Source organism: Amblyomma americanum, chromosome 8 (genome assembly GCF_052857255.1).
Source record: "Amblyomma americanum isolate KBUSLIRL-KWMA chromosome 8, ASM5285725v1, whole genome shotgun sequence".
In the NCBI taxonomy this organism is placed as follows: domain Eukaryota; kingdom Metazoa; phylum Arthropoda; class Arachnida; order Ixodida; family Ixodidae; genus Amblyomma; species Amblyomma americanum.
Genome location: NC_135504.1, coordinates 111,279,910 through 111,305,263, shown reverse-complemented (window position 1 = coordinate 111,305,263; position 25,354 = coordinate 111,279,910). Strand labels below are relative to the sequence as shown.

Genomic DNA, 25,354 nt, shown 5'->3' with positions numbered 1-25,354 from the left:
GTACGCCTTAAAAATGAAAGGAGGCATGCTACTACGCACTTGTTCAGTAGCCGAGTGTTCTCACGAGAAAGCGACAGCGTGCCATCAGTAGTAAGGGCGCATTTAGTCAAGCTCGATCATGACAGATGTATCATGTGTTGTAAGCCTGCAGGCAAAACATTGTTTTTTGCTCCCCAAAGAATGCACTACTTCTTGTTGATTGTGGATGCAGGGAGTGCAAACAAGAGTGCCAGCTTTGACACCGTTGCACCTGATATGAAATGGAGCGCAAGGGCCATATTCGTAGTCAAGCACTGGAACACTTTTTCTTATCTACTCAGTCTTGTACTGTACATTACATTCCTGAATTCTTATTTTTGGTCTCTGAAAGAGCAACTATAATACCAGGCTCAATTAAGCAGATTATCAACACTGCAATGCACTTCAGCACAGCGTTGGATGTTTGGAATTAAGGCAAACAGAGACAGGCAAAATGAGATAAAAATGTTTTAATCACACAATCGCCACACTCCCCTTTCCACACTGGTCAGGGCAGACCAATAGTCACCTCCAACTCACGGGGCATGCATTAACATCTTTTGTCAAATGGTTGAAAATATGCCTTTTTGGGTCAAGCACAGGGAAGAAACAGCACACCTTGGCTGGCCTTGAAGTAAAACAAGGAACTCGTGAAGGTCACCTCTGAATGCAGTTGCAGAGGATTTCATTGTCACAGTCATGACGGTTAGTCAAATGAAAACACCCAGCACTGGTAATTGTGTTGCTCCCAATCACACGATGATTCTCTTCTGCATTGCACCAAGCTTCTCTGTATAAGTACACCTAGAGCAAACTGCTGCTTAAAACAAGAGTTCAGGTTTTTGTAAACATGTACTCAAGTTGTGAACAGGCACTACAGGATCATACGAGGTAAAGTACAATGTAGAACAGGTGTGATGGGGATGGTAAAATTAATTCAATGATTGCACGCAGAGTTGCTCTACCCCACTTGGCATTAGCAAGTCAGTGAACAGCTATGTTCAATTGATCGCATGTTTTTCTAATCATTGTGGCTTTCAGGAGCTGTTTTCACCTGTTCGGCCAATAGGTTTCTTGAGGGGCATGCGCACATTGTGTCAGGCCATAGCACAACAGACATTTCATTTCATTTCAGTGCAAGAGAATTCATTGTAAAAAGCAAACTAAAATTTTTGATACGTTCTACTGAACTTAAGAATGCTCCAACATAGAAATATTACTGCTCAACCTATCTTCATACAGAAATGGCAAGTCATAATCACTTTGTGGTGCAGCTTGCATGAAACAACATGCAGGTGTTGAGCAAGATACGCTTTTCTTGCAATGTGCTAAGCTTATGTGTAACGGAAGCAATATTGCGTCATGGATGCAGTTCTTCGCATCTTTTCGCCAATTCAAAGTTCAGTGGTGCGTTCAAGCATAGCCATATACAGCATCTAACAATGTATTTTTTATTCCAGACTTCGGAAATTTTCTTTTCCAGATGGACTGCAGAGCAGGACTGACTTAGCAGATGTAAAGGACCCTGAAAATCAGTACAGGTCTAGCTTTATTTCGTCGTGAAAAATAAAGAAATTCTGCTGGGAAGTTATAAATTAAAATACATTCATTCCATTGCTGGAGAATATTGGCATAATCAAGCCTACCTATGTGTGCTGATAGTCATTGTGTCCACTGGTGTTTTGGAAAGCCCACAGAGGTGCAAAAGTTAGGTTATTGCAAATAACACAAATATCCGATAACGTAATCGTTGCAGTTTTTAAATCAAGCATAGAAAAGAGCAGCGTGCACATACAAACACTTGCATGCAGTTTTGAGTATTTAGCATTTTCGGAAAACTGCAAGTAACAAAGCCTTACTGGAAGGTGGGGCTTATGACCAACAAAGACTTCCCAACCCTGCTTTCGAACCCATATACATATCACTGCACATTCTGCAACAAGGATGATCCACTGCGAGATATCCTGCAGAAGCAACAGCATGTATCGAGCCTTGGTTCACATTTACAAAGCAGAGCACGCCAGCCACCAAATCCACAACACTTGCTGCCATTTCCAGAAACTGCCTCTTTCTTTCGCAAGAAATACCAGTGCTTAACATACCTGCGTACTAAGTAAACATGCTCTCTGACACGTTCAAGAATGGCCCAGTTGGAGCTGCAGTACACTTCAGTTTTGTCATACGTAAAGCACTTCCTTGTACCTAAAAGACACCACTGGCCATGGTACACAGTACAGACACTGTAACAAACAGCCAGACTGATATGTTCACACCATCAGCATACAACGTCGGTTAAGTTTTATGGAGGATTGCACCTTTGATGTCTCTCATTGAACATAAATTTGACTCAGCTTCATAAGTGCCTAGAAGAGCACATTAGAAATTTTTTTCTGGTGCATTTGTTCTAGTCAGCTATCACGCATACTGGTTTATTTCATTCTTGTGCTTTATGCAAAAAATCTTCAGTACAGAGACACACGGGACTTCATAGTAACAAACAGGATGTAATGGTCATGGAAAACATGTTCAGAAGCATATTGATTAAAGGATATGGAATTCAGATGTTTTTTTCTAATTCGTGAAATGCTACTCAAGATAAGCATACTATCTTTTGATACAACTCAAAAACGCAGTGGCAAAGGCCCCTCAAAGGAGACCCTCCAGCCAATAGAGGTGCCCGGTTTCTGTAATATGGTTGTCGCGAATGACTGACAAGTGCCTCAGTGAAATAGGATTAACCATGACATCATCATAGTCAGTCAACACCAATGGCTGGAGGGCCTCCTCTGATGTGTATCTGTCGCTACCTTCTTGAGTTGTATCCGACTATAGTCAGGATCCTTTTCTCCCATGAAAGTTCTGATCACACTTCGGCATTACAAGTTTACCCACAGCTCAGATTTAACACTTCTTTTTATTTGCCGCCACTCTGATATTTCCGACACATACTGCAATTCCAAACTATTCAATGATCCGTGTATTATGCCAATCAGCTGAATAGAAAACTTTCTATTGGTTTCATAATACCAGTCATAATTTTATCAAGATCTCACCGATCAATCAGTAACCCCTAATCAAACCAAAGTGCTAGACTGAGCTGTAGGTAACATACCTAAAACTTGGAATATCCGAAGATAAAGATGCAATGCAATATAGAGCTCAAGTGTATTGAGAGCTCCATAACTAGCATTAAAAAGTTACCAAGAAATTGATGCTCTATTTTATTAAGCTTCACATGCCCAAACATTTAATCTGCTCCTGAAAAATTGAGGAAAGCTTGAGTCTTGTGTGTTATCTATCTCGGTCAACCTTGCAGCATAAATGAACTCAGTAAGTTATAATTTGCTGTCTTTGTGTTACTCTCTTCTTACCACATAGCAGATGCAGTTGTCATAATAAATCTAGAATGGAGCTCTGAGAATTGTTTATTCAGTATAAAAAATGCGCATACAAGAATATCTGGTGAACCATTCTCGCTAGTACCATTTCACTTCTCTTTTATTCTGTACAAGATATTAGTACGTATTACAGCGACGCTTAACTTTAAAACAAAAAAGGCAGGTGTACATTTCTTATTTACACACATGCGGTCAGTATATGTACAGGTGTTTGCCGCCCATATTTCTCTTTGATAGCTTTTAAAAAAACAAGACTAGGTCTAGAGTTTCGCTCCTTTTTGCTGGCAAATTCAGCGCAGGCAGCATATTTTTGTTCATGGCTAAAAAGTGGGTTGGAAAATGTACAAAATTTGACGAGACGACAAGCAACAGCACATCAAATGCCCGTCATTTTTCCCTTCAGCACCGAGTAGGGCAGCTGATACTTCCGGTTTGTTCTGATGACCAGGCAACCTTGTTGCCATAGCTACACAGTGTTGGTTCGCAGAAGAAAGTTCCACACGGTTCACCCGTTTAGCGAGTCTTGGAAGCAAGTTAGGAAGCAATCGTGGCCTCCAGGTCTGTTGTTTCGGGGTCATTGCTCTGTGGACTTGAGTAGCTCGCTGCTTCTTGGAGACGCATGAGCATGTTGAGCTGCAGTGAGAGAAAAACAGAACAAACATCAGCTTGTTTGTCTGGTAGTAATGAAGTTTGCAAGATTAGGAGTAAAAACAAATGATTTGAGGTCCTCGCGATTGTGTTAAAGGAAATAGTGCCAAATTACAAATTTTGCCGGTCAACAGAAATGCCCCTCTGAACTCACCACTGAACTGCAAAATCTTTCTTCCCCCACGAAACTAAAGTTGGTCATTCATGTGTCAGTCCTCATCCCTCTCCTCTCATGCACAGCACTCTGAGCATTGTTGGGGCTCTCGGTGATGTGTTGCATTCACCAATATCAGTTAAATAATTTTTTTTTCTTGCACCAAAACAAACTGTCCGAGATAATTTTTTTATGCAGCTTTCTGCTTACTTTTCTTCAATTATGTCTTTGCCAATGCATTCACTGTAGAGCAGCTAAACACAAATGCAACGTGCCTACATTTGCTCTAGCCAAAATGCTCCAATGTGCACTTTTTTTGTACATACGCATACAGCAGACTCCCTTGAAGAGACCAGAAAATCTATTCATCTTAGCAGAAGCTCGTCTCAACAGAAATGTCCCCAGAAAAGATATGCGAGCACACTATGCCTGCCCAAATATGTGTTACATGAAAACAATGAATAAAATGACCTCGCAGTGAGAGGATAAAAGCAAATGGAACGTATATGGCATTATGCATGAAGTGAGCTGAAAAATGAGGGCATGAAACAGTTACGTTACCCTTTCGAACTGAAAACAACATTGGTCTTGTTTTCCCCTTTTTAGCATCTCTTTTTTGCTCTTTCTCTTTCGCAGCGACTGCATTTTGCTTTTGTTTTCTTCCTGAATTCATTTCCGAGTGCTCTGAAAGAACCCAACTGGGCACAGCTGTTGTCAACTATGCAAGCAGGTACACCATGCACCTTTCCATCTGGCCACCTCTATGCCGCGATAACACCTATTGCGATGCCGTGTCATGCAGTTAAAAGATCGGCTCACAACTTTTTAAGCCCTAAGTCAACGAGTGAACATATTTTATGCCCACACACATCTTTTAGTCCACCGGTGGCAACGCGCGGTAGATGATGCGTGCATGATGCTGACATCTGGCATCTCTGCGCTGCACACAGGCATCAGCAAGAAAGCATTCCTGGAAAAGAATGTGCCCCCATAAGGCAGCTTTTTCACACAACACTGAAAGTTCTGCAGAAGCAATCTTGTCGCGGTGCGCTTCCTTGCTTAGAAACGTTACATATTTTTCCTTCGCTCGACAGTGCTGCGGAGGTGCCCCATGAGTGCCTCCGCACGGGGTCTCACATTTTTCATCTTATCCAACAACCCGCCTTAACTGAGAACATATTGATGGGAATTTACTGTGTACACTTCGCAAGGCCAACACAAGGTGATTGCTCACCAGGGGATCTGCCTCAGAGTCAGGCTGGTCAGGAACAACTTTAGGGCCTGCACTGGGGTCATATCCGACATCCTCGGGCCGTAACCGGAGCAGCTGTGGGGCTTCAGATGCGGATCCTGGCCATGGGTATGTCTCCAGCACCCACTCCGCTGGGTCTTCCCATGCTGCTCTCCGTCCGTACAACTGTATGGAAATGCCAACATTGAACACAGCTGTCCTCTCTTACTCATCACTTTCTGAATGCATACAGTGTTGTGCGTTTTTATCGTGAACACTTTGAAAAACTTCCCCGCCTCAACCGCTGGCTCATTTGCCGTGAAACTGCACACAGAGCTTGCGTATTATGGTAACTTTTGTATCGTAGCAAGTTTGACAATGGTACTTACTTAGTTGAGCCGTGCATGATGCGAAAACATAAACGCCTAATGTGAGGTGGCGCTGGGCGCGTGATGCATGCGCCTAGCAGATGTCAATGGAGTGATCACTTAAAAGCAATAGCTGCACAATGACGCAATTGCAAGTAAGAGCAACTATCGGGGGTCTCATAGATAGACCGCATAGATTGGTCTCGCACCCCACAAATATCGCAGCTCCGCGTACAGGCTGACTCGGGCAATTTTCAATAGCCATTTTTGCAGGACGTTGGCAGAGCTTGCGCGAATGTGACAAAGCTTCAATGCACTCTCTTTATTTTTTTCATGCAATGGACTGGTGTTTTCTAAACATTCACACTTTTGAAAATGCTTATTGTGCCATTCAATCTTTTTTGTATGCGAAAAATATTTGAAATATTCGCTTAGAAATTATTCAAAGAAAACTACTGTTTGCTTCGAATTCACTTCAAGCCAAAAGCCCACTATTCGTACATGCCTAGTTAATGGCCACATATGCAGAGTTGGTCATTCTCTACTTCACATTCACAGATCGCTGGGAGTCCCCATACCACTCCTAGGTTAAGCAATGCGCCACTGCCTTGCAATGGGAGATGTTGCCTGCGGTGGGGCCAGGTTGCTCTTACTGAGCAACCTCTCACAACCAATCGTTAATTTAGCCGCCATCCCAGTCAGAAAAAACGACAGAACCATGTCAAAAATACGAAGAAATGGCTTGTAGTTCTGTCGTAATGACAGATTATTCTGTTTTGGAGTATTTTCTTGTACTGCTGTAGTGCTTTCTACCGTAATTTTCTGCAGTCTGTAGTTCTGCAGTACTTTTCGGTTGCAAATACATGAAACTCTGTTCTTAATATAAAGAAGTCGGTTGTTACTATAAGTTTTTGGTCAAAAACATAACAAAAAGCCTGTTGTGATGACAGAAACTTATCTGTTGTGTTTTTTGAATGGGATCTGCCATAGTGCGCAGTTTGCTCCCAGTTCGGGGGGCAGGTTGTGATGACGCTGCAAGGTTACGTGACCTAGGTGGCCCACCTGCCTGCTAGATTGCTTCTCCTGGGATTTTTCATGGCTTTTTTGCTCACGGTCAATGACGCTGACAAAGCCGGATTTTCTAAGACAGGAGTTCCTTAACCCTATCGCGTTAAAATGGACTGTACAATGAAGCAAAAGAATCTTAAAACACATCCTTTCATGCAGTCAGTGCAGGCAACTGCTTGCTATGGGCAGGAATGATGTCACATCCTCCGCTGTCGGAGCTTTCACAGGAGGCCTCTAGGTGCGGTGGTCAGAGAAATATTCAGTAAAATAATTGCTTTCCAATCATTTCTGTTCAAAAGAGTGTTGCTCTGGTGCACTCATAGAGCCAAAGCTATCATTTGGGCCGGAAATCTTGGACTGAATTTTGCCACATTCCTCTGACGCATTACAACTTGACCATTATCCCACCAGTGCCAGCATGCTTTAGCGAGTGCTACAGGTTGTGGCACAGTGTGTGGCACACACTTGAGGGAGGAAGAAATTCTCTAAAACTCGGACATGAAAATGTCGCCAATCAATGCAGTCACCAGCAATAGGCATCGATTGCGCATAACAATTCACGAACTCCATGCAAAATTGTGCTTTTCCACTATTTTCACACACTCTAGGGGCTAAGCATTTGTGTACTACTATACATCACAGAAGTGCTGCTGTGAGTAACAACATGACCCCAGACTACTTCCACATTTTTTTGTTTGCCTGCTTCACCTAAACTATTCACCCAGAGTGGGTGAGTTTCAAAGTTCTCAAAGGCCACATTACCTGCAGGCCCTCACGAACAGCTTCCAGCAGGTACGGTACGATGCTGTAGTTCCAGAGGTCTGTGAACCACACCTGGGAGCCCGCCAGATCCATTGGGCATGCCAGGAACAGCCGAGGTCCTAGAAGAAGCCACATATTACATACTCGAGGCTTTCAATCAAGACTGAGAGCCAGCACTAGAAACTCAGGGACCCAACTGATCAAGTGCACATCCTCAAGCATTGTTTTTTCATGTGTATCTAGGTCAGTACGGCATGTTATCAAAGCCAAAAAAAAGCAAGTTATAGCGGTATCCCTCTATTCCCATTCTCATTATAATTCGAACTTCTCTTCATTCAAACAGACGCTTTGGTGTCATCAACAATGCATGTATGTCACAAGCTGCCACCCTAAGCCTTTGCAATTACAGCAGGATGTCACCACACCCATGCCCCTGGACCAACAGGGTTACGTGTGAAAGTAGTGAGATCAAGACCTGCTAGCACACTTATGACTGCAAGCAGCCTGAACGTACCACCTTCTTTTCCTCATTTTTTTTTTCTCGAAAGAGAAAAAGTAAACTGACCAGAACAAGTCAGGATGAAAGTGCACACATCATGTACGTAAGCCGAGCTTTTGAGGGCTCGGGAGAGCTCTGTTGTGATTATTAGAAGTGTGAGCGGGCGCACTGAGCGTATCAGTCAAGGTGACGGGATTCACATTGTGTACATATGCTGAGATTTTGCAAATGGTTGCTTTGAGGGCTCAAGATAATCACCGCCACGTCTATTAGAAGCACGGGTTGAGCAGCGAGGCAGACAACACATACTGATTATTTGCTTGCGGCTTGCTCATAGCTTCCCAAAGAGAGGCTAAAAGAGAGGCCACCGTCGCGGTCATGGCAGGGTCAATACAATCTGCCGAGATAATCACAGGTAGCCAACCACTCTGATGCTATCCCCGCGTGGTCCTGCCATGGCCAATAGTCTTCAGTAGCCATGGGTCGCCACCCAGCACATCGAAACTATCACTGAACTCTCACACTTTCTCGTTTCCAAACAATATCTCCGCCCCTGACAACCATTGACTTTGCCTTCTCTATTGTAATCATGCGTTTTTAGTTCTTGCTGTAGCATCCACTTGTAATCCCTCTATTTTGAATTTCCAAGTTTTTCAATACCTTTACTGTTCTTATCTCTGTTCTTATTTTACTCTCCTTATCTCGTGATCACGTCTTACTGCTCAATTCCCGTCTGCCACAATCTTGTTTTATTATAGCCATTGGCGTTGTCATTACTGTAACATCTATTATAAGCTATAAATATTCCATCACTTTGTAGTAAAAACACGGTCCATGAGCTTCTTCAAGCACGCATCAACACAAGTACACATCATGGGTTGAACGGCCCAACCGGCCAATGAAATGCGGCAACTGCATTTTAGATTCGACCCTGCGACCTTGGGATCAGCAGCCACTGAGCCACCGCTGCAGGTCACTAGTACAGGAAAAGCCTAGTTGGGATCTCCCTAATTCAAATTCCACATTCCGCTGAAAAGGGTGTTTGAGGTTATCCATAATATGCCTGCATTATGTAGAGTACAGGCCACCGAGTGTTTATGCCACGTACAGGACCTCAAAAGCATACCGATCATTTAAAATATAGTTTTAAAAATTTGTGCTTGCATGCCTCGGGGCAGCCTGTGGTGCTGGTCTTTCACCTGAATCCATGCACTAGGCGTCATGCAGCACTCGTCATGTCAGCAGCGAACGACTATCATCAGTTCGCTGTGACGTCTCTTTTTAATGTCATGCTGCTACCATGGCTATGGCCGGAAGCTCCGCCCCCTCCCGCGCGCGTCAGAAGCCGGTGGAGGGACCGAGTGGGTGGGGCCAGTGGAGGAGGGCTGTCATTTCAGCAGCGTGCAAAAAGTGACGAGAGGAGAGAGAAAGGCGCTAAGACGCGCAAATTCAAATTTTTACTACAGATAACTCAGCTTCCACGAAACGAAACGCATTAAAAAATTCTTGCTGGAGGATATTTGTGAAGCGATGTCCTTTAACATCCTAGGCAAAGCGCAACTTTATTCAGAGCCCCTTTCAGAGCCCCTTTAAAAATATGCAACCACTCATGTTTTGCCTCTAGTTGGCTTGGGTTGGTTCCTCCCAGGAGCAAAAAACCTGAGAGTCTTTGAAGGCGCACAATTAAAAAACAAAATTTTAAAGATGCATCACTTACATGTGCATTCCAATGTAGTTCTGAAGACTTCCAATCTGAGTGGGTTGCCTAACATGTGCTGGATATGTGGCACAGTGGCCACTTAATAGCACAAAACTTTTCCACTGAGGCTGTCACTCAAGCGGCAGTGGGAAGAGAGTGCACTCACCAATGGTGACATCTGAGGAGCTGTGCGTCTCGAGGAACTGGTTGAGCTGGTGCCAGATGCGGGGCATCCAGTCCACCACTTTGCTTAGCTCGGTGAACCGCACGCCCGCGCTGACCTCTTCCTCGACCAGGCGCCGCCGGAGGAAGCGGCCCAAGAAACCCTTCACGGGCTCCATGTGGTTGGCACACAGGACCCACCTGGTCAGAAAGGCACCGCATGAATACACAGTGCAGGTGTAACTAAAGAGCAGCTGCAATAAAATGGGGCTATGCCCAATCACTATCAAACAGCATCAATCAGTGACACTGGGGAGCCACTAATTGGGTCTAGCCACGGTCATCTAGAAGGCATCCAATACTTGTCCAGAGCACCATGGAAGTCGCAGTGCAGGAGGTATGTCAAAGGATTATGCATTAATCGATGCCCACATAGCACTTCTGACAGACAAGTGAAGGACACTTCTTTACCGGCTAACCTTTCAACCACCAACTCCGAGCTTTACTTGCCATAAGATATTGTACCAATATGACCAATGATGAGTGACACTCGTCCGGCACAGTGTTGTGCTGCTCCCACTGCCACAGATGAGTTATGGTCGGCAACTGCATATGTTGCATTTTCACCACTAGAGGGCGGTACTTGCTCCTGAAACATGCTTTGCACCTTTAGCACATGTTTTAAGCCTGACAACAATCATTTTCTGAGAAAATCGCCAAAAATTTGGTATGTTCTTTGGGAATTATTCTGGTGGTTAAAGGGTTAATTGTGCTGAACGTAAAAGCGCAAAAAACAAGGACGAGAATAAGACACACAACACGAGCGCTCGTGTTGTGTGTCTTGTTCTCGTCCTTGTTTTTTGCGCTTTTACGTTGAGCATGGAAAACCAACTCACCCAAACTCGGCCTTTATTGGGTTAATTGTGTCCATACGGTCGAACCATGATGACATGACTGAACCAACACAAAGAAAGGCGGTTTAAATAATTCTAAATTTGCTGAATACAGTCGACGATCGAAGATTTGAGTGCCTGATTTTTCGGGCATGCTTGATTATTTGGACTTCTTCGCGGCACTGCGACATGTCCCATAAAGCCAATGTATAAGAGCACCTGAAATTTCACACGCACCACAACTGACCGCTCGATTTTTCGGACCTCGTTCTCACTCGCCACCAATACCCAAGCCGCCATATAATGTGTACAGTGGAGCCTCATTAATTCAAACTGCAGGAGAGGTCAAAAACTTGATCACACAAAATGAAATTCAAGCTTCAAACCCGACCGCGGTGGCTGCGTTTTGATGGAGAGGAAACACTAAGGCGCCCGTGTGCTGTGCGATGTCTGTGCACGTTAAAGATCCCAAAGTAGTGGAAATTATTCAAGAGCCCTCCACTACTGCACCTCTTTCTTCCTTTCTTCTTTCACTCCCTCCTCTATCCCTGCAGCTCAGTTCAGGTGTCCACAGATATGTGAGACAGATACTGCGCCATTTCCTTTCACCAAAAACCAATTTTCAATCTTCAAGCTTATAGGGAGCCTCTTGACTTGCGATGCTGAAATTCTGTGCGAGTCGGCACATTGCACCCACGTGGTTTCGAATTCGTGCTGTCCTTGAATGTCTTCCGCCACACGAACTTGAAGTGTAGTCAGAGTTTGCGAAGCTCATCTGTGCCGAGTCTTTCGTCCCGAGTACGGAAAAAAGTAGCAGCGAAGCACGTGGGAGGCGTCTCACGGAGAAGGCGAGGGCGTCAGGAAATGGTGGCGCATTTCAAAGCAAGGTCAGCGTACCCGCGGCAAAATGCGCCGTAACCCCGACTCTTTTATCGTAAAACTGTAAACAACTAGCGTTTCGATGACAGGCAAGACTCCTCTTTAAACGCAAGCCACTGCAGTGTGCATATCGCCGGATATGATGCCGATTTCGATTCTAGTCACTAGGCTTAATGACAAAGGCCAACGACAACGGAGCACTTGCTTCGGCCGTTTCTCGGTTATTGTTTTGCCATCTTCGCATTCTCGTTTTGGGCGCATCGAACTGTGGCCGCTGCGCAGTCCCCACAGAGGCGTGTTCGCTTTCCTGGTTAGACTTTGTCCCAACCCGTGCGTTCATCGCTGACATGCCGAGGGCAGCACAGCCAGGCCGAGCTCTTGAAAGCGGTCGCCTCCCGTCGTCCGCACACGTCGCGCAGCAAAATTTAGCCATTAGGAGCTTTAGAATGTAAGAAATACAACTGACCGCTTCCTCCGGCATATTGGTAATAATTCCTTGATTTTTTTCGGTGAAATTTGGTTTTCCGGACTGCCCAATTTTTCGGTCGTTTTCGCGGCCACTAGAGAGTCCGAAAAATCGGTCGTTGACTGTAATCAGTCTGAGTTATGCATCCGCCTGAGTGCCTGTTGTCTGTGATAATGCTTGCCATCAGAACCACATGACAACAGACTTGAAATGTCTTGAAATGGTGGTGCGTGATCCCACTAGGAAATGGTTAGTGTACAAATGACCTTGCAATATTGATATGCACTGTAAAGTCTGATCCACTCACTATATTTTTAAAATCGCTCTGCAAGAGAAGCCCTTCCCTCAAAAGCTGACTTCACTCACCTTTCACACAGCAAAATTTCATGAGTTAGTGTTATAACCCTGGAATAGCCAGGTCATAGCACTCCCAAAGACTGTCATGAGCAGCAAGGGTGCAGTGCTCACCTGAAGTTGTGGTGTAACTGCAGGTTGGTTGTTGAGCACGTAGCCTGGTTCATTGTCCCAATTATGTACGGGCTGCAGCATCACAAAAGAATCAGAGATGTCCCATCAGTTCTGAAATTCTGGTGCAGTGGCTACATGAGGTTTTAAGGAAAATGTGCCTGCGTAGATATGGACATGGAAATTTAAGCGGTAAACTAGACGACGGCGGAGAAGAAAGACTGGTAATACGGGAGTACTAATTTCACCGTCCTATTCTGGTTGTATGCTTGAACTTTCATGTCACGTCATACCAACACACCCAAACTACAATGTTACTATGATATGGGCAAGCCAAAAGTTTGTTTTTTTCTTTCCCATTAAACCAAAAAATGTGCAAGGGTACACTTAATTTTCTTATGTAAACATTTTAAAAACGAGGAAATTCCCATGAGAATTACACAGCTTGAGGCTCCTCTTGATGTTTTGTGAATTTCTATTTATCTTTTCACACACTACAGCCTAATTGTTTAGCCCATCACTTCGTCAAACGTGAAGTGATGAATACTGCTATGTATTATAGAAATAATAATGCTATTTCGGTCTCAGTAGGGTAGTGTGGGCAGCACCAACTTTTTTTTTTCCTAAACTCATCACTGTACACCTATATAGTATATGAGAAAAATGCCAGCAACTGTTTAATATGCTGAACTGCTGTCTCGAGGTGCTGTCCACTAACTGCCATTCGAGAAAAATTGTTTATTCTGACCTTGGTGTTGTTGTAGATGTTCAGATAACCTATAGCTTCACAAGATCTGACTACAAACTCGTGGAACGCCACCTCCAAGCATATGTTTCCAGCCCCAAAAGACTGAGCTGGCACTGCTCACCACTTCTGGTACTTGGCGCTGAGGAAGCCATTGAACACTTCCCCTAGGGACCCCACATGGTGTAGGTTGTCCAGGATTATGACAGCTGGCAGGTCACTGGCATTGCTGCATGAAAAGGGAAAGTGGTGCACCTTTGAATTGACACAATTATAGATTATTTTCCAGCATATGAAATATGCAGGGCTGTGCAGAATTAATCAGCAATTAGGCGCTATTACAACAAATAGGCTAACAAACAGCCAGTAAATGGTTTGTGTTTTTTTTTCCGTCATTTTTATGCAAGCCTATCAGTTTTTTTTTTTTTTTTCGTTTTAACACTGCATTCACCCATTTTTCCACCTGTGCCAGATAGTTTAAGTCTGTTTTTGTGGAAGACACAAGTGTTCTTCCTTCAAAAAGCTACACACAGCTCCCGAGTTGTGCAGCCACAGCAAGTCATGGTTCTGGCAAATTACTGGCTGCTGGAGCCCACATTCAGGCATTATTACTTGCTGTGCTTGTGCCCCTGTCATCTGCTGTAGTCATGTCCAACATCCTCGGACAAAAATTTTGAATACTGAGAAATTGTAAGGTACAGTTATGGAAATATTGAAGGTAATGGTCCATTCTTTCAATGTGTAGCAAAATCTTTCTTTTAAAAATTTTTTAAAGTTTTTCCACTGCTCACATGGAGCAGTTCAGACCGCCATATAAAACAAATGGAGAACGCTTTAGAAGAGCACAAAAACGTTAACAGTGAAAAAATACAAGCTTGTCGATGGAAGATCTGCCGATATATTGACTGGTATAGTAAAATTTTGCAATATATGAAAAAATTGCGTTCAATAACTCTTTCCCATTCAAAAATGCTTTTGTCCAGAATTGTTGGGTATGAAGCAAAGAATACGCATGCAGGCACTCACCTGTTTTCACACTGCTCGGCGACATTGGACAGGTACTGGCGCAGTTCCTTGGCGGATTTGTGGTCTACGCTGAAGGTCGCAATGGAGCCAGCTGCCAGATCTCTGCCGGACCTACATGTGAGCACAGCGAAGAGAGCAAATATACTCGATTAGGCCATGACAGAAAATTAGGCTCATTGACAGGCATTCACGGTTAAGGAACCTAATTTTCTTCAGAGGAAAATTTTAAATTCCGTGAAGTGAGAACAAAGAATGTGGTATATTCCGTGGGGAGTCTCCCACACATAAAAGCATAAGGTTTTTCTCGTGGAAGCAACAGTGCAGTTCGCCTCGAAGGTCCTTGAGAAGTTGACTTAAGGGCACAGGGTAAGGTAAAATTAGAAAAAAATCGTTTTTTTTTCTTTTGGAATTTTAGAAGTTCAATTCTTTCTACACATGTTCCATGATCGCACTTTCCTCAGAAAGCCATATTTACGGCTGAAAAACGCTTTTTCCGAAACCAAGTAGTGAGCGGCCACGCCCCCTTTCAGGATTAACGTCAATTTTTTCAACCAAAAAGTCCACCACCTGATTTCAAAACTTGTCTAAAATCAGCTACATATAAAAAATTGTCTGGCAACTATTGTACAGCTCCTCTTTTTTAGCCAAGACAATCCTGAGACGCTTTGCACGTTTTTTCCACGTTTCTGCAACCTTCATGCAGCTGCGTCCGAGTGCTATCTCTTTCGATCAGTATTGTAAATTGTGCCGGTGTTGGTTGCTGCTGATAAGTTGAGATGCCCAGGGCAAAGAAGGCCTTCGTCAGGCGTGAATTTCACGGCAACCGCTACGCTCATCGTGAAAAAGCAAGAGGATGTCCACGACCGAATGAGATCCCGAACGCCGAACGCGCCAGCTCCGCGACATCGAAGCTTTCAAGATTTTCTCTGTGCTTCCAGGAAGAGGATGTGCTACAGAGAAGCAGCCAATATGCCTTAATGGACATGGACGGCATTTGTGCCGCAATTACACAGATTTGTGCATGCAGAGAGTGCGGTGGAAGTGTTGAGCTCATCGAAATTGTGACAAAACGGGTAGGTGTTGCAAGCGTTTACAGTTTGAACTGTGAAGTGTGTAGTGCCGCACAACGATTTGAGACGTCGAAGAAAACTACTTCTGGCCTCTATGAAGCCAACCTCAGGTTAGTGTATGCCTTCAGGTCCATTGGTAAGGGAATGGCTGCAGGAAATATACTCTGTGCTATGCTAAACCTTCCTAAGCCGCCAACAAAGTTTGCGAAATACAATCAAGAGCTTCTAGGTCACATCGAAGCTGCTACTGAGGAGTCGAAGAAAAGGGCAGCTGACGAAGCTGTGCAGCTGAATGAGGGGGATAAAGACATCGCAGTTGCTCTTGATGGAAGCTGGCAGAAGCGAGGCCATACATCCAATAACGGCATTGTCTCTGCGACCAGTGTAGACTCTGGGAAAGTGCTGGATGTGGAGGTTTTGTCTAAACGTTGTCCAAAGTGCAGCATCAAGGGTACAAACAGTGACCCCCTTCATAGAGAGGTGTGCCAAAGCAACTACCAAGGCACCAGCGGTGGAATAGAAGTCGCAGGAGCACTGAAAATTTTCGGCAGGAGTGAGGAGCTTCACGGCGTTCGATACGTCAAATACCTTGGGGATGGTGACAACAAGGCTTTTATGGCTGTGAAGGCACAAATGCCATATGGTGATTCCGTTGAAATATCCAAGGTTGAGTGCATAGGGCACGTGCAAAAAAGGATGGGCACAAGGTTACGAAGGCTAAAAAAAGGAAACAAAGCAGGAAAACTCTCTGATGGAAAGAGCCTCTCGGGCCGAGGCCGACTGACTGATGCAGTAATAGACAAGCTCGAGACGTACTATGGTTTGGCCATCAGAAGAAATGTAGGAAACCTGGATGAAATGCGAAAGGCCGTTTGGGCAACCTTCTTCCACTTATCGGCCACAGACGATGACCCATGCCATGAACTTTGCCCAAAGGGACCTGATACGTGGTGTGCCTTCAACAGAAGTCAGTCAGAGGGCAAGCCATTTTTCCACAAGGAGAGTTTGCCTGCATCTGTCTTGGAGGCTATCAAACCCATTTATAGGGAGCTATCGAAGGCTGAGCTCCTAGAGAAGTGCCTGCATGGGCGAACTCAAAATGCAAATGAGTCGTTCAACCATGTTGTTTGGGAACGCGCGCCAAAGAATGTGTTTGTTAGGCTTCGGACCCTACGGATGGCAACACTGGATGCTGTTCTTTCATTTAATGATGGTAGCATCGCACGGGCCAACGTTTTGAAGGCGTGTGGATTGAACCCAGGGAGCAACACCATCAAGTGGCTGAGGGAAGCTGACCATAAGCGCATGTACTTTGCGGACCGAGCAACACGACAGCTTACAAAAGAGGCCCGACAGTCAAAACGACAAGCCGAAAAGCGAAAAAATGACGGCGACAGTGACTACGAAGCAGGGGGCTATTAAACCAATTACTATGGAGGCGTTTCTGCGAATAAAAAATGGGTTTTCACATCTTTTTTCTCTTTACGCTCTATTATCTCAAAACAGTGTTTTTTCTTACAAAGGTACCATTATTTCCAATGCCTTTCAAGACAGACGGCTGATTTTTTTTTTCAATCATCTACATAAGTGTTGCCAACTACTGAACTAGAATTAAGCAATTTCACTGAGCAGTTATTCTGTTATAAATTTTGAAATGCGCAAAGAAAGGCCAGATTTGTGTACTACCGGAAATATTTTTATTAAAAATCAAATTTTCAACACATTTCAAATATTCTAGTTCAGTAAAAAGAGCACAAAATTTGGCAAACAATGATATTGTAAGCACTGTGAGTGACCTTCATCTTCATCTCAGCGTAATCATCATCGGTCTTCGGGTCGTGCGAAGAAGACGAAGTGTTGCTAAGCTGTGACTAGTCGGTAGCTGCTGCTTCGGCCTACCTGAAGTAAAAAGGTGAATTTGCTGGTGCGTTCTTCTGCCTCACAAGTGGTGGAGGTGCTGGGTATAATCAGGACGTCGCCATCGGTGACGGCGTCAGAAGTCACAGATAGAATATCTTCGTTGCCCGGATAGAGGACGTGATCGGCAAGCATAACTACACGGGAAGAAAGTGGTTCTCTATCGGCAGGAATGTTGCATTCAGTGACTTCAAAAGTGGGAGGGGAACACGTAATGACTGCTGAGGCGTTTTGGAGGAAATCCCAGCCGAAGATGAGTTGATGGACACAGGAGGATAGGACAGCAAACTCAATGAAGTGCAAGATGCCATCAATGGTGACTCGGGCTGTACACGCTCCACAAGGGTTAATATTCTGTCCATTTGCAGCACGTAAAGGAGGACCGGTATAAGGTGTGCGCACTTTTCGCAGTTTTAAACACAAGTCAAGTTTCATAATAGAAATAGCGGCGCCGGTATCAATTAAAGCTTCCAGTTCATGTCCCTCAAGGAATACAGTCAACATGTTTGATGGGAGCAGAGGAGGAATTGGAGCGACGACAGGCGGTGCAGTTTTACCTCCGGAAACTGCACAGGTTAGTTTTCCGTTTGGCGGGCAGAAGCTGAAGATGGAGGGCGAAGGGGCGACGAAGTCCGGCGAAAGGGTGACGGGGAGCGACGACGCGATGGCCGTGCTGTCCTAGACCGGTCAGGAGAAGTCGACGGGGAGGAAGAGGGACGGAGGTCATTATCGGTGTAGTACTGGCGAGGAGGAAGCTGGTAGGCGTCGTCACGTCGAACGTACCCATAGCTCGCACGCTCATCTCGCAGTCGTCGGCGACAAACGCGTGTTACATGGCCGCGGATTCCGCAGTAGAAACATACTGGACGAGGTGGGAGAGGCCGCCAATTACCATACACCGGTGGTCGCGGGGACAGGGCGGCGAGGCTGGGTGGGACGGGCGCGTGATGGACAGGAGGACAAGGAGGAGGAGCCGCAGTGACTTCAGCATACGTCGGAACGTAGGGAGGGGCTGGTGGTTCTGTAGCCATGGGACGATTGAGTGAAGTAAGCTCCTCCTTGATAATGCCACGCAACCCAGTAGATTGAGCAGGTGGGCGTGAGAAGGCAGGAACCGACGAAATATCATTGTGGAGCTCTTCCCGTATTATAGATCGTATGATGGTGCGCAGATCAGTTTCGGGAATTTGGCTCGGATCCCAGGTGTTGTTGAGGCGGCGCGACTGTAGATAGTCAAGTCGCTGGCAAGTGGCACGAATGTCTGCCACCGTGACGGGATTTTGGGCAGCTAGAGCTGCGTAGGCAAAAGAGCCAATTCCTTTTAAAATATGTCCGACACGTTCAGCCTCGACCATGCCATTGTTAACTCGCCGGCAAAGGGCGAGTACGTCCTCAATGTATGATGTGTATGTCTCTCCTGGAAGCTGCACACGGGTCTCTAGCTTCTTTTGAAAAGAGGTCGGACCAGCACCAACAGTTCCAAATATCGGGCGGATCTGTGTCGTGAATTGATTACACCCAGCCCTCGTCTCCTGTCAAGAGGTATTATCATCATCGTGTCCCTTCTTCGCTTCTCCAGCGGTTCTTCTCTTCTCGCCGCATTCAACACCACATCAGAGCCCATTCTTCTGCGACGCGACTCTACAGTTGCATCAATTGCTTCCGCCCAGCCTGTCACACTTCTTCCCATTTCCACCTCCGATCGCTCTGATTCATCCCCTGCCTCGCTCAGTGCAGCACTTCGCCACACGATCAGCACCGACCTGACAACAGACCAGACAGACGCATTGCTCGCTGTATTGAACAAGCACGCAGACTCGTTCGACGTCAATTCCGGCACACTGGGTCAAACCGCTGCAGCAACGCATCGCATACTCACCGACGGATCAAGCATAGTTAGACGCCGGCCTTATCGTGTTTCTCCAACCGAGCGCAAAGTTATTCAGGAAAATGTTGCTGACATGCTTGCACGCAACATCATACGCCCATCGTCTAGTTCCTGGTCATCGCCTGTTGTGCTAGTGCAAAAAAAAGACGGTTCGGTTCGTTTTTGTGTAGATTACCGTGCTCTAAACAGAATAACTCGTAAGGATGTGTATCCCCTCCCTCGAATTGACGACGCCCTCGATTGTTTGCAAGGTGCCCAATTTTTCTCCAGCCTTGACTTAAGATCAGGCTACTGGCAGATCCCCATGAATGAAGATGATAAAGAGAAGACCGCCTTTGCAACACCGGACGGTTTATACGAATTCAATGTAATGCCTTTTGGACTCTGCAACGCTCCTGCTACATTCGAGCGTATGATTGACACAGTTCTCCGCGGCCTCAAATGGAAAACATGTCTCTGTTACTTAGATGACATCGTCATTTTTTCTTCGTCATTTCCTGATCACCTTACTCGTCTCGATGAAGTTTTGACAGCACTTTCCAGCGCTGGCCTACAGCTAAACACGAAGAAATGCCGTTTTGCATCAAAATCCATTAAAGTTCTTGGCCATCTCGTAAGCAGCGAAGGAATTAAGCCTGACCCTGAAAAAATCGCTGCTGCGCTGCACTTTCCCCGTCCAACTCGGGTCAAAGATCTCCGCAGTTTCCTCGGCTTGGCATCATACTTCCGCAGATTCATCCGCAATTTCGCCTCTATTGCCTCACCTTTACATGCGCTTCTTCACAACGACACGCCTTTCATCTGGTCTCCTGCTTGCGAAGAAGCATTTGAAACTCTGAAGCGTGCTCTGACTTCGGGTCCCGTCCTCTGCCATTTTGATGATAAAGCACCGACAATTTTGCACACCGACGCCAGTAGCCATGGCATTGGCGCTGTCCTTCTGCAACGCCAAAACACCTCTACAGAAAATGTTGTTGCCTATGCGAGCCGAACTCTGACTTCTGCGGAACAAAACTACACTATTACCGAACAAGAATGTCTCGCCGTCGTCTGGGCTGTTCAGAAGTTTCGTCCTTACCTGTACGGCCGTCACTTCACAGTCGTCACTGACCACCACGCCCTATGCTGGTTATCCACTTTGAAAAATCTGTCCGGTCGTCTCGGGCGGTGGATCCTCCGCCTTCAAGAGTACGACTTTACTGTCACTTACAAATCGGGCAAGAAGCACAAGGACGCCGACGCTCTCTCTCGTTGCCCTATTGCTTTGCCGTCGCAACCCATGTCCTCGCATTCCTCTCCTGTCCCAACGGAGTCAAGCCATTTAAACCCTACAGTTATGCAGTCTTTGAGCGCCGCCTCTATTGCTCCCATGCCAGATATACACTGCAATCTTGCTCACCACCAGAGTGCTGACCCTTATTGTCAAAAGCTGATTGATAGTCTCAGCGGTGTTCTTAGACCTCCAAATGCCCGTCTCCGTCGTCGGCTCAAAAATTTCAAGTTACAGGATGGCACATTATTTTGGCACAACTACAGCCCACTGGGCCACACATGGGTTCCCGTAATTCCTTCTTCCCTGCGTCCTCAAGTTCTACAAGCCTTCCACGACGACCCCACCGCCGGTCACCTTGGGTACCACAAAACCTATGACCGCATCAAACGTCGTTTCTTCTGGCCTGGCCTTTCAACCTCAGTATTAAAATACGTAGCGTCTTGCATCCCTTGTCAACGACGCAAGCGGTCTACGTCGCCTCCTGCCGGTCTCTTGCAACCTCTCCCATGTCCTTCCACACCTTTCGAAGTCGTCGGAATCGACTTGTATGGACCCCTGCCCTTGACTCCAGCTGGCAACCGCTGGGTCGTTACTGCCGTTGACCACCTCACCCGATACGCTGAAACCGCAGCACTTCCTTCCGGCTCCGCTTCCGAAATCGCCAACTTCTTCCTCCACACCATACTTCTTCGCCACGGCGCCCCTCGCCTCCTCCTTAGCGATCGTGGCAAGTCGTTCCTCTCCACCGTCCTCGCCGCAGTGCTTCATGCTTCAGGCACGGTGCATAAAACTACATCTCCTTACCACCCTCAGACCAATGGCCTCACAGAACGCTTTCATCGCACCCTTTCTGATATGCTATCCACCTACATTCACCCTCAGCACAACAACTGGGACTCTTTACTCCCCTTTGTAACCTTCGCCTACAACACTGCCGTTCAACGAACCACCACCTACTCTCCGTTTTTTCTTGTTTATGCCCGCCATCCTACCTTCTCCCTCGAAGCATCTTTCTTCACAGCTTCTCCTCCTTCTGCCGCGCCTTCCCACGAACAGTTCGTGTCTCGTATCGCCCACTGCCGTGATCGTGCCCGCCTTCAAACTGAAGCCACTCAAGCTTCCAGGAAAAGCACGTATGATGCGACTCATCGCTCAGTGTCTTTCCGCCCTGGAGACGAAGTGCTACTCTGGACACCTACTCGCATCCCCGGCCTGTGTGAAAAGTTTCTGAGCCGTTTTATTGGCCCGTACACGGTTCTGGAACAAACTTCCCCTGTAAACTATCTCATCACACCTGCATCGCCTGTTCGCGATCGTCGGTGTCGCGGCACCGAGATTGTGCACGTGTCGCGCTTGAAACCCTTTAACCGCCGACCTTAAGATTTAATTTGCGACCAGGATGGTCGCTTTCGTTCGGGAGGGGGAATGTTGTAAGCACTGTGAGTGACCTTCATCTTCATCTCAGCGTAATCATCATCGGTCTTCGGGTCGTGCGAAGAAGACGAAGTGTTGCTAAGCTGTGACTAGTCGGTAGCTGCTGCTTCGGCCTACCTGAAGTAAAAAGGTGAATTTGCTGGTGCGTTCTTCTGCCTCACAATATATGTATTATTAGGCTACTGTTATTAGTTAGTGAGAAACATGTACCTCAACATGGCCTAAAATGCATGGGAAGTATAGGGCTTACCCTGTGCCCTTAACCTCACAGCTAAAAAGCCTAGTGGGTGAGTGCACTGCAGGTATCTCAAATAACAGCGAAAAAAAAAAGCGCTACGTTTTGTAGTTTGGTTCCAAATATAACGTGCCGTGCTTTCCGAGGCAGATCACCAAAAAACGTTAAAAAAAAACACCCATTATATATTGCTGTAAATAGGGTAATATTGCTTTTGACTGACGCCAGTGCGATGACTTATTCAATAGAAGCATGCGGGCGCATTGCTGCCAGACGTGGAACGCTTGACGTACTAGTTTACTTGAGAAGATGTGGAAGCAAGCATGTCAAGACACTGGCAGAACTTTGTTCATTACCAGTTTCTATGTATCAAGCGTATTCAGACACTCAAATGAACCATGTCTCCACCATTCCGCTATTCCTGGCGACGTGTACAAACACAATATCATCACCATGGTTTCATTGTGCTTGCCGAGAAAGAGATTTGCATCCTAGATAGTGCCTCCCAATTCTTCGTTTCTTGTTGTTTTTGATCATTCATTTAGTAATCTTTCTTTGTTTTTCACAGCAACTGTGTACATTTCGTACATTACCATAAGCATTCTTGTTTATATATAAATGCTCGTCCTTCGTCACCTGTTGAGGTCTTTTGTTCCAAGTTGATCTTTTGATAAGGTTCAGTTTAAAAGGACAGAAACAGGTGTGTGCCAGACCAGGTCAAAGTAGTCGGCAACACACCCCAGCTCGATTCAAACAGGTCACACGGAGATTAGTTCTCTAGCACAGTTGCCAACATCTCTGTACAGGTTTTGTCGTTGTCTGGCAATAACCATGTGTGCAAATTTCATTCCGAGTGAGTCGCTGTAATGAATGCACATAAGATGCAGTGTGCAATGTGGTCTTCATAGCAGCATAGGCACAAATAAAAACAAAAAAGAAAATGAAGGATGCAATGTGATGGTGCTTCATTTGACACCTTTCTCACTTGGTGATCAAAGGTGCTGAGCCCCCTGATGATCATCATCAAAAAAAAAAACTAGCCCAGATCAATAAAACAAAATGTGAAAAGGCCGTTAAAGTACAAACTGATCCAAGCAACCTCGAAAATACCAAGTGCTCCTTTGTGTACAGGTTATCATAACCAGTCGGGATTTGTGGCGTATTAGTTTCAGATATAAAGACATGAAGCAAGCTCTGAAGTGAATGAGAATTGATACCGCTTGTCCAAGCTTGATAGTTTACCAGAAACATAGCAGAATTAATCAATGATGACATGCATCCTAGGATCTTGTTATTTCATGTAAAGTAGATGTTAATAAACCACGATAAGATTAAGCATTGCAAATGCTTGAAGCACTCAAGCTGAGCGATTTTAATGCCCACTTTTGGAAACAGAAAAAATCTAGTTCACTCTGCTGACTGTTGACTCCTCACCTCTGCATTGGTAGAAAGATCTTAACATATAGTACGCAATGGGCATAAGTTAAGGTTAAAATGGTGCATGCAACTGCTCCGGAAAAATATGTACACCGTTCTCTCAAGTATGATTTCTAATACAAGGACCCAACGTTCTTTATCCTAAGCGAACCATATACTCTTAGCCTGCTCACCTGAGCACCAGATACTCGGCCAGCTTCTGAGCGAGGAAGGTCTTGCCAGTTCCACTCGGTCCACAGAGGATAATCCGGCGATGTTCAGTCAGCAGCGAGACATACCGCTGGACTACGGACTTGGGAATGAGTGTCTGCAGAGCGAGGGCATCCACTGCATTCTGTGCCGTGCCTGCACAGAGTGCGAGTGTTGGTACCTCGAAGAACAGCATAGGAGTGTGCAAACAGAGGGCATGAGGCTTATTAAGAAAGCAAAAAATCTGGTACAAGTGTCATACAAACGTTTGAACTGATTATCGTCTAGTGGCTCATTTGCCAACTGATTGCGCCAACATAGGCAGCTTTCTGCTCATTACAGCCAAGCTCATTGTGTTCTCTGAAAGCAGTGCAGGTTATTATCAAGGTTCTACGCAGTATTGAGGCAGACTAGTTGGTTCTCCATACATTCAGCTAAAAAGCAATGAAAATGAAAAATGGCCACAAAATCAAGTGCTAAAAACTGTTTCTTCTTTCTCGGAAGACAGACAGTAATATGCAGGCCAAAACATACATTAGACATATATAAACTTCGGCACTGCGCACGCAAGGGCGCTGAGGAATCAATGGTACCTTCATTTTAAAGTGAGGTTATTGTATTGTTGGTAAGTAGGTGACAAGATTAGCTCAATAAAACGGTGGCTGGCTCCAAAACATGTACTTTCGCTGTGGCTTCAATGCAAAGCACACCAGGCCTAGTGACTCCAAACACACAAGCACGGCTGTTCGTACAGTGCAGTGCATACCTCTGACGACAACTTGGATCTTCAGTGTTTCACCAACCAGATAACCACAAGGCAGGAGTTCGGGAAGCTCAGCCTCTGCAGGGATAAAGAGAACAGGATAGGCAAAATTTTAAAACGGAAAGAAAAGGAGCCTGGCTTGCACATACATTTTGCAGGGAATAGCCTTGCCCTGAGCACTGCCACAATTGTGACAACAGAGTCAGACAGCTCTCACCTTTGGAGCGGACAATGTCGTCGATGTGGTAACAAAGTATGCTCTCGGAGCTCAGCCCCAGGTTGGATGCAGGATCGACCCGGAGGACATAGTCCTGCAAGCAGTGACAACAATATTTTGATAATCAGCTTATTACTACATAAGATGTCAGATGCATTATCAAGCCATATCCTATAGAAAACAAGTGCAGGAAGTGATTTTTGTTTTAGAAATTTGCTTTCATCAACAATTATGTACTGGAAGTATAAGAGCTGAATGGATGTCTTATCATGGCCACATGAATCACTGCGACAGAAAATGCAGATACGTCAAAGAAAAAGATACCAGTTATGCTGTGAGCATGGTGACCTACAGATTAAATAAAACAGTTCAGTTGTTTTTAAAGGTCATATATGTATGAAAATGTTTAAAGAGCAGTTGTGGAGCAGACAACACTTGTTACATCCATCA

General features: G+C 45.5%; 1 protein-coding gene across 6 annotated transcripts in view; it reads right to left on the bottom strand.

The window, feature by feature from the left end:
- Window positions 1–471: 471 nt before the first annotated feature.
- Window positions 472–25,354, bottom strand: part of sick (sickie) — a 959,410-nt gene continuing 934,527 nt past the window's right edge. For all 6 annotated transcript variants that reach the window (XM_077635300.1, XM_077635298.1, XM_077635296.1 and 3 more), the window contains 10 exons: window positions 24,905–24,998; window positions 24,691–24,765; window positions 23,909–24,080; window positions 14,482–14,592; window positions 13,580–13,684; window positions 12,714–12,785; window positions 10,012–10,208; window positions 7,648–7,766; window positions 5,453–5,635; window positions 472–4,049 (listed from right to left, as the gene is read on the bottom strand). In XM_077635300.1, the coding sequence (XP_077491426.1) occupies window positions 3,951–4,049; window positions 5,453–5,635; window positions 7,648–7,766; window positions 10,012–10,208; window positions 12,714–12,785; window positions 13,580–13,684; window positions 14,482–14,592; window positions 23,909–24,080; window positions 24,691–24,765; window positions 24,905–24,998 (1,227 nt within the window). In that variant the 3' untranslated portion in view covers window positions 472–3,950. The remainder of the gene's footprint in view (window positions 4,050–5,452; window positions 5,636–7,647; window positions 7,767–10,011; window positions 10,209–12,713; window positions 12,786–13,579; window positions 13,685–14,481; window positions 14,593–23,908; window positions 24,081–24,690; window positions 24,766–24,904; window positions 24,999–25,354) is intronic.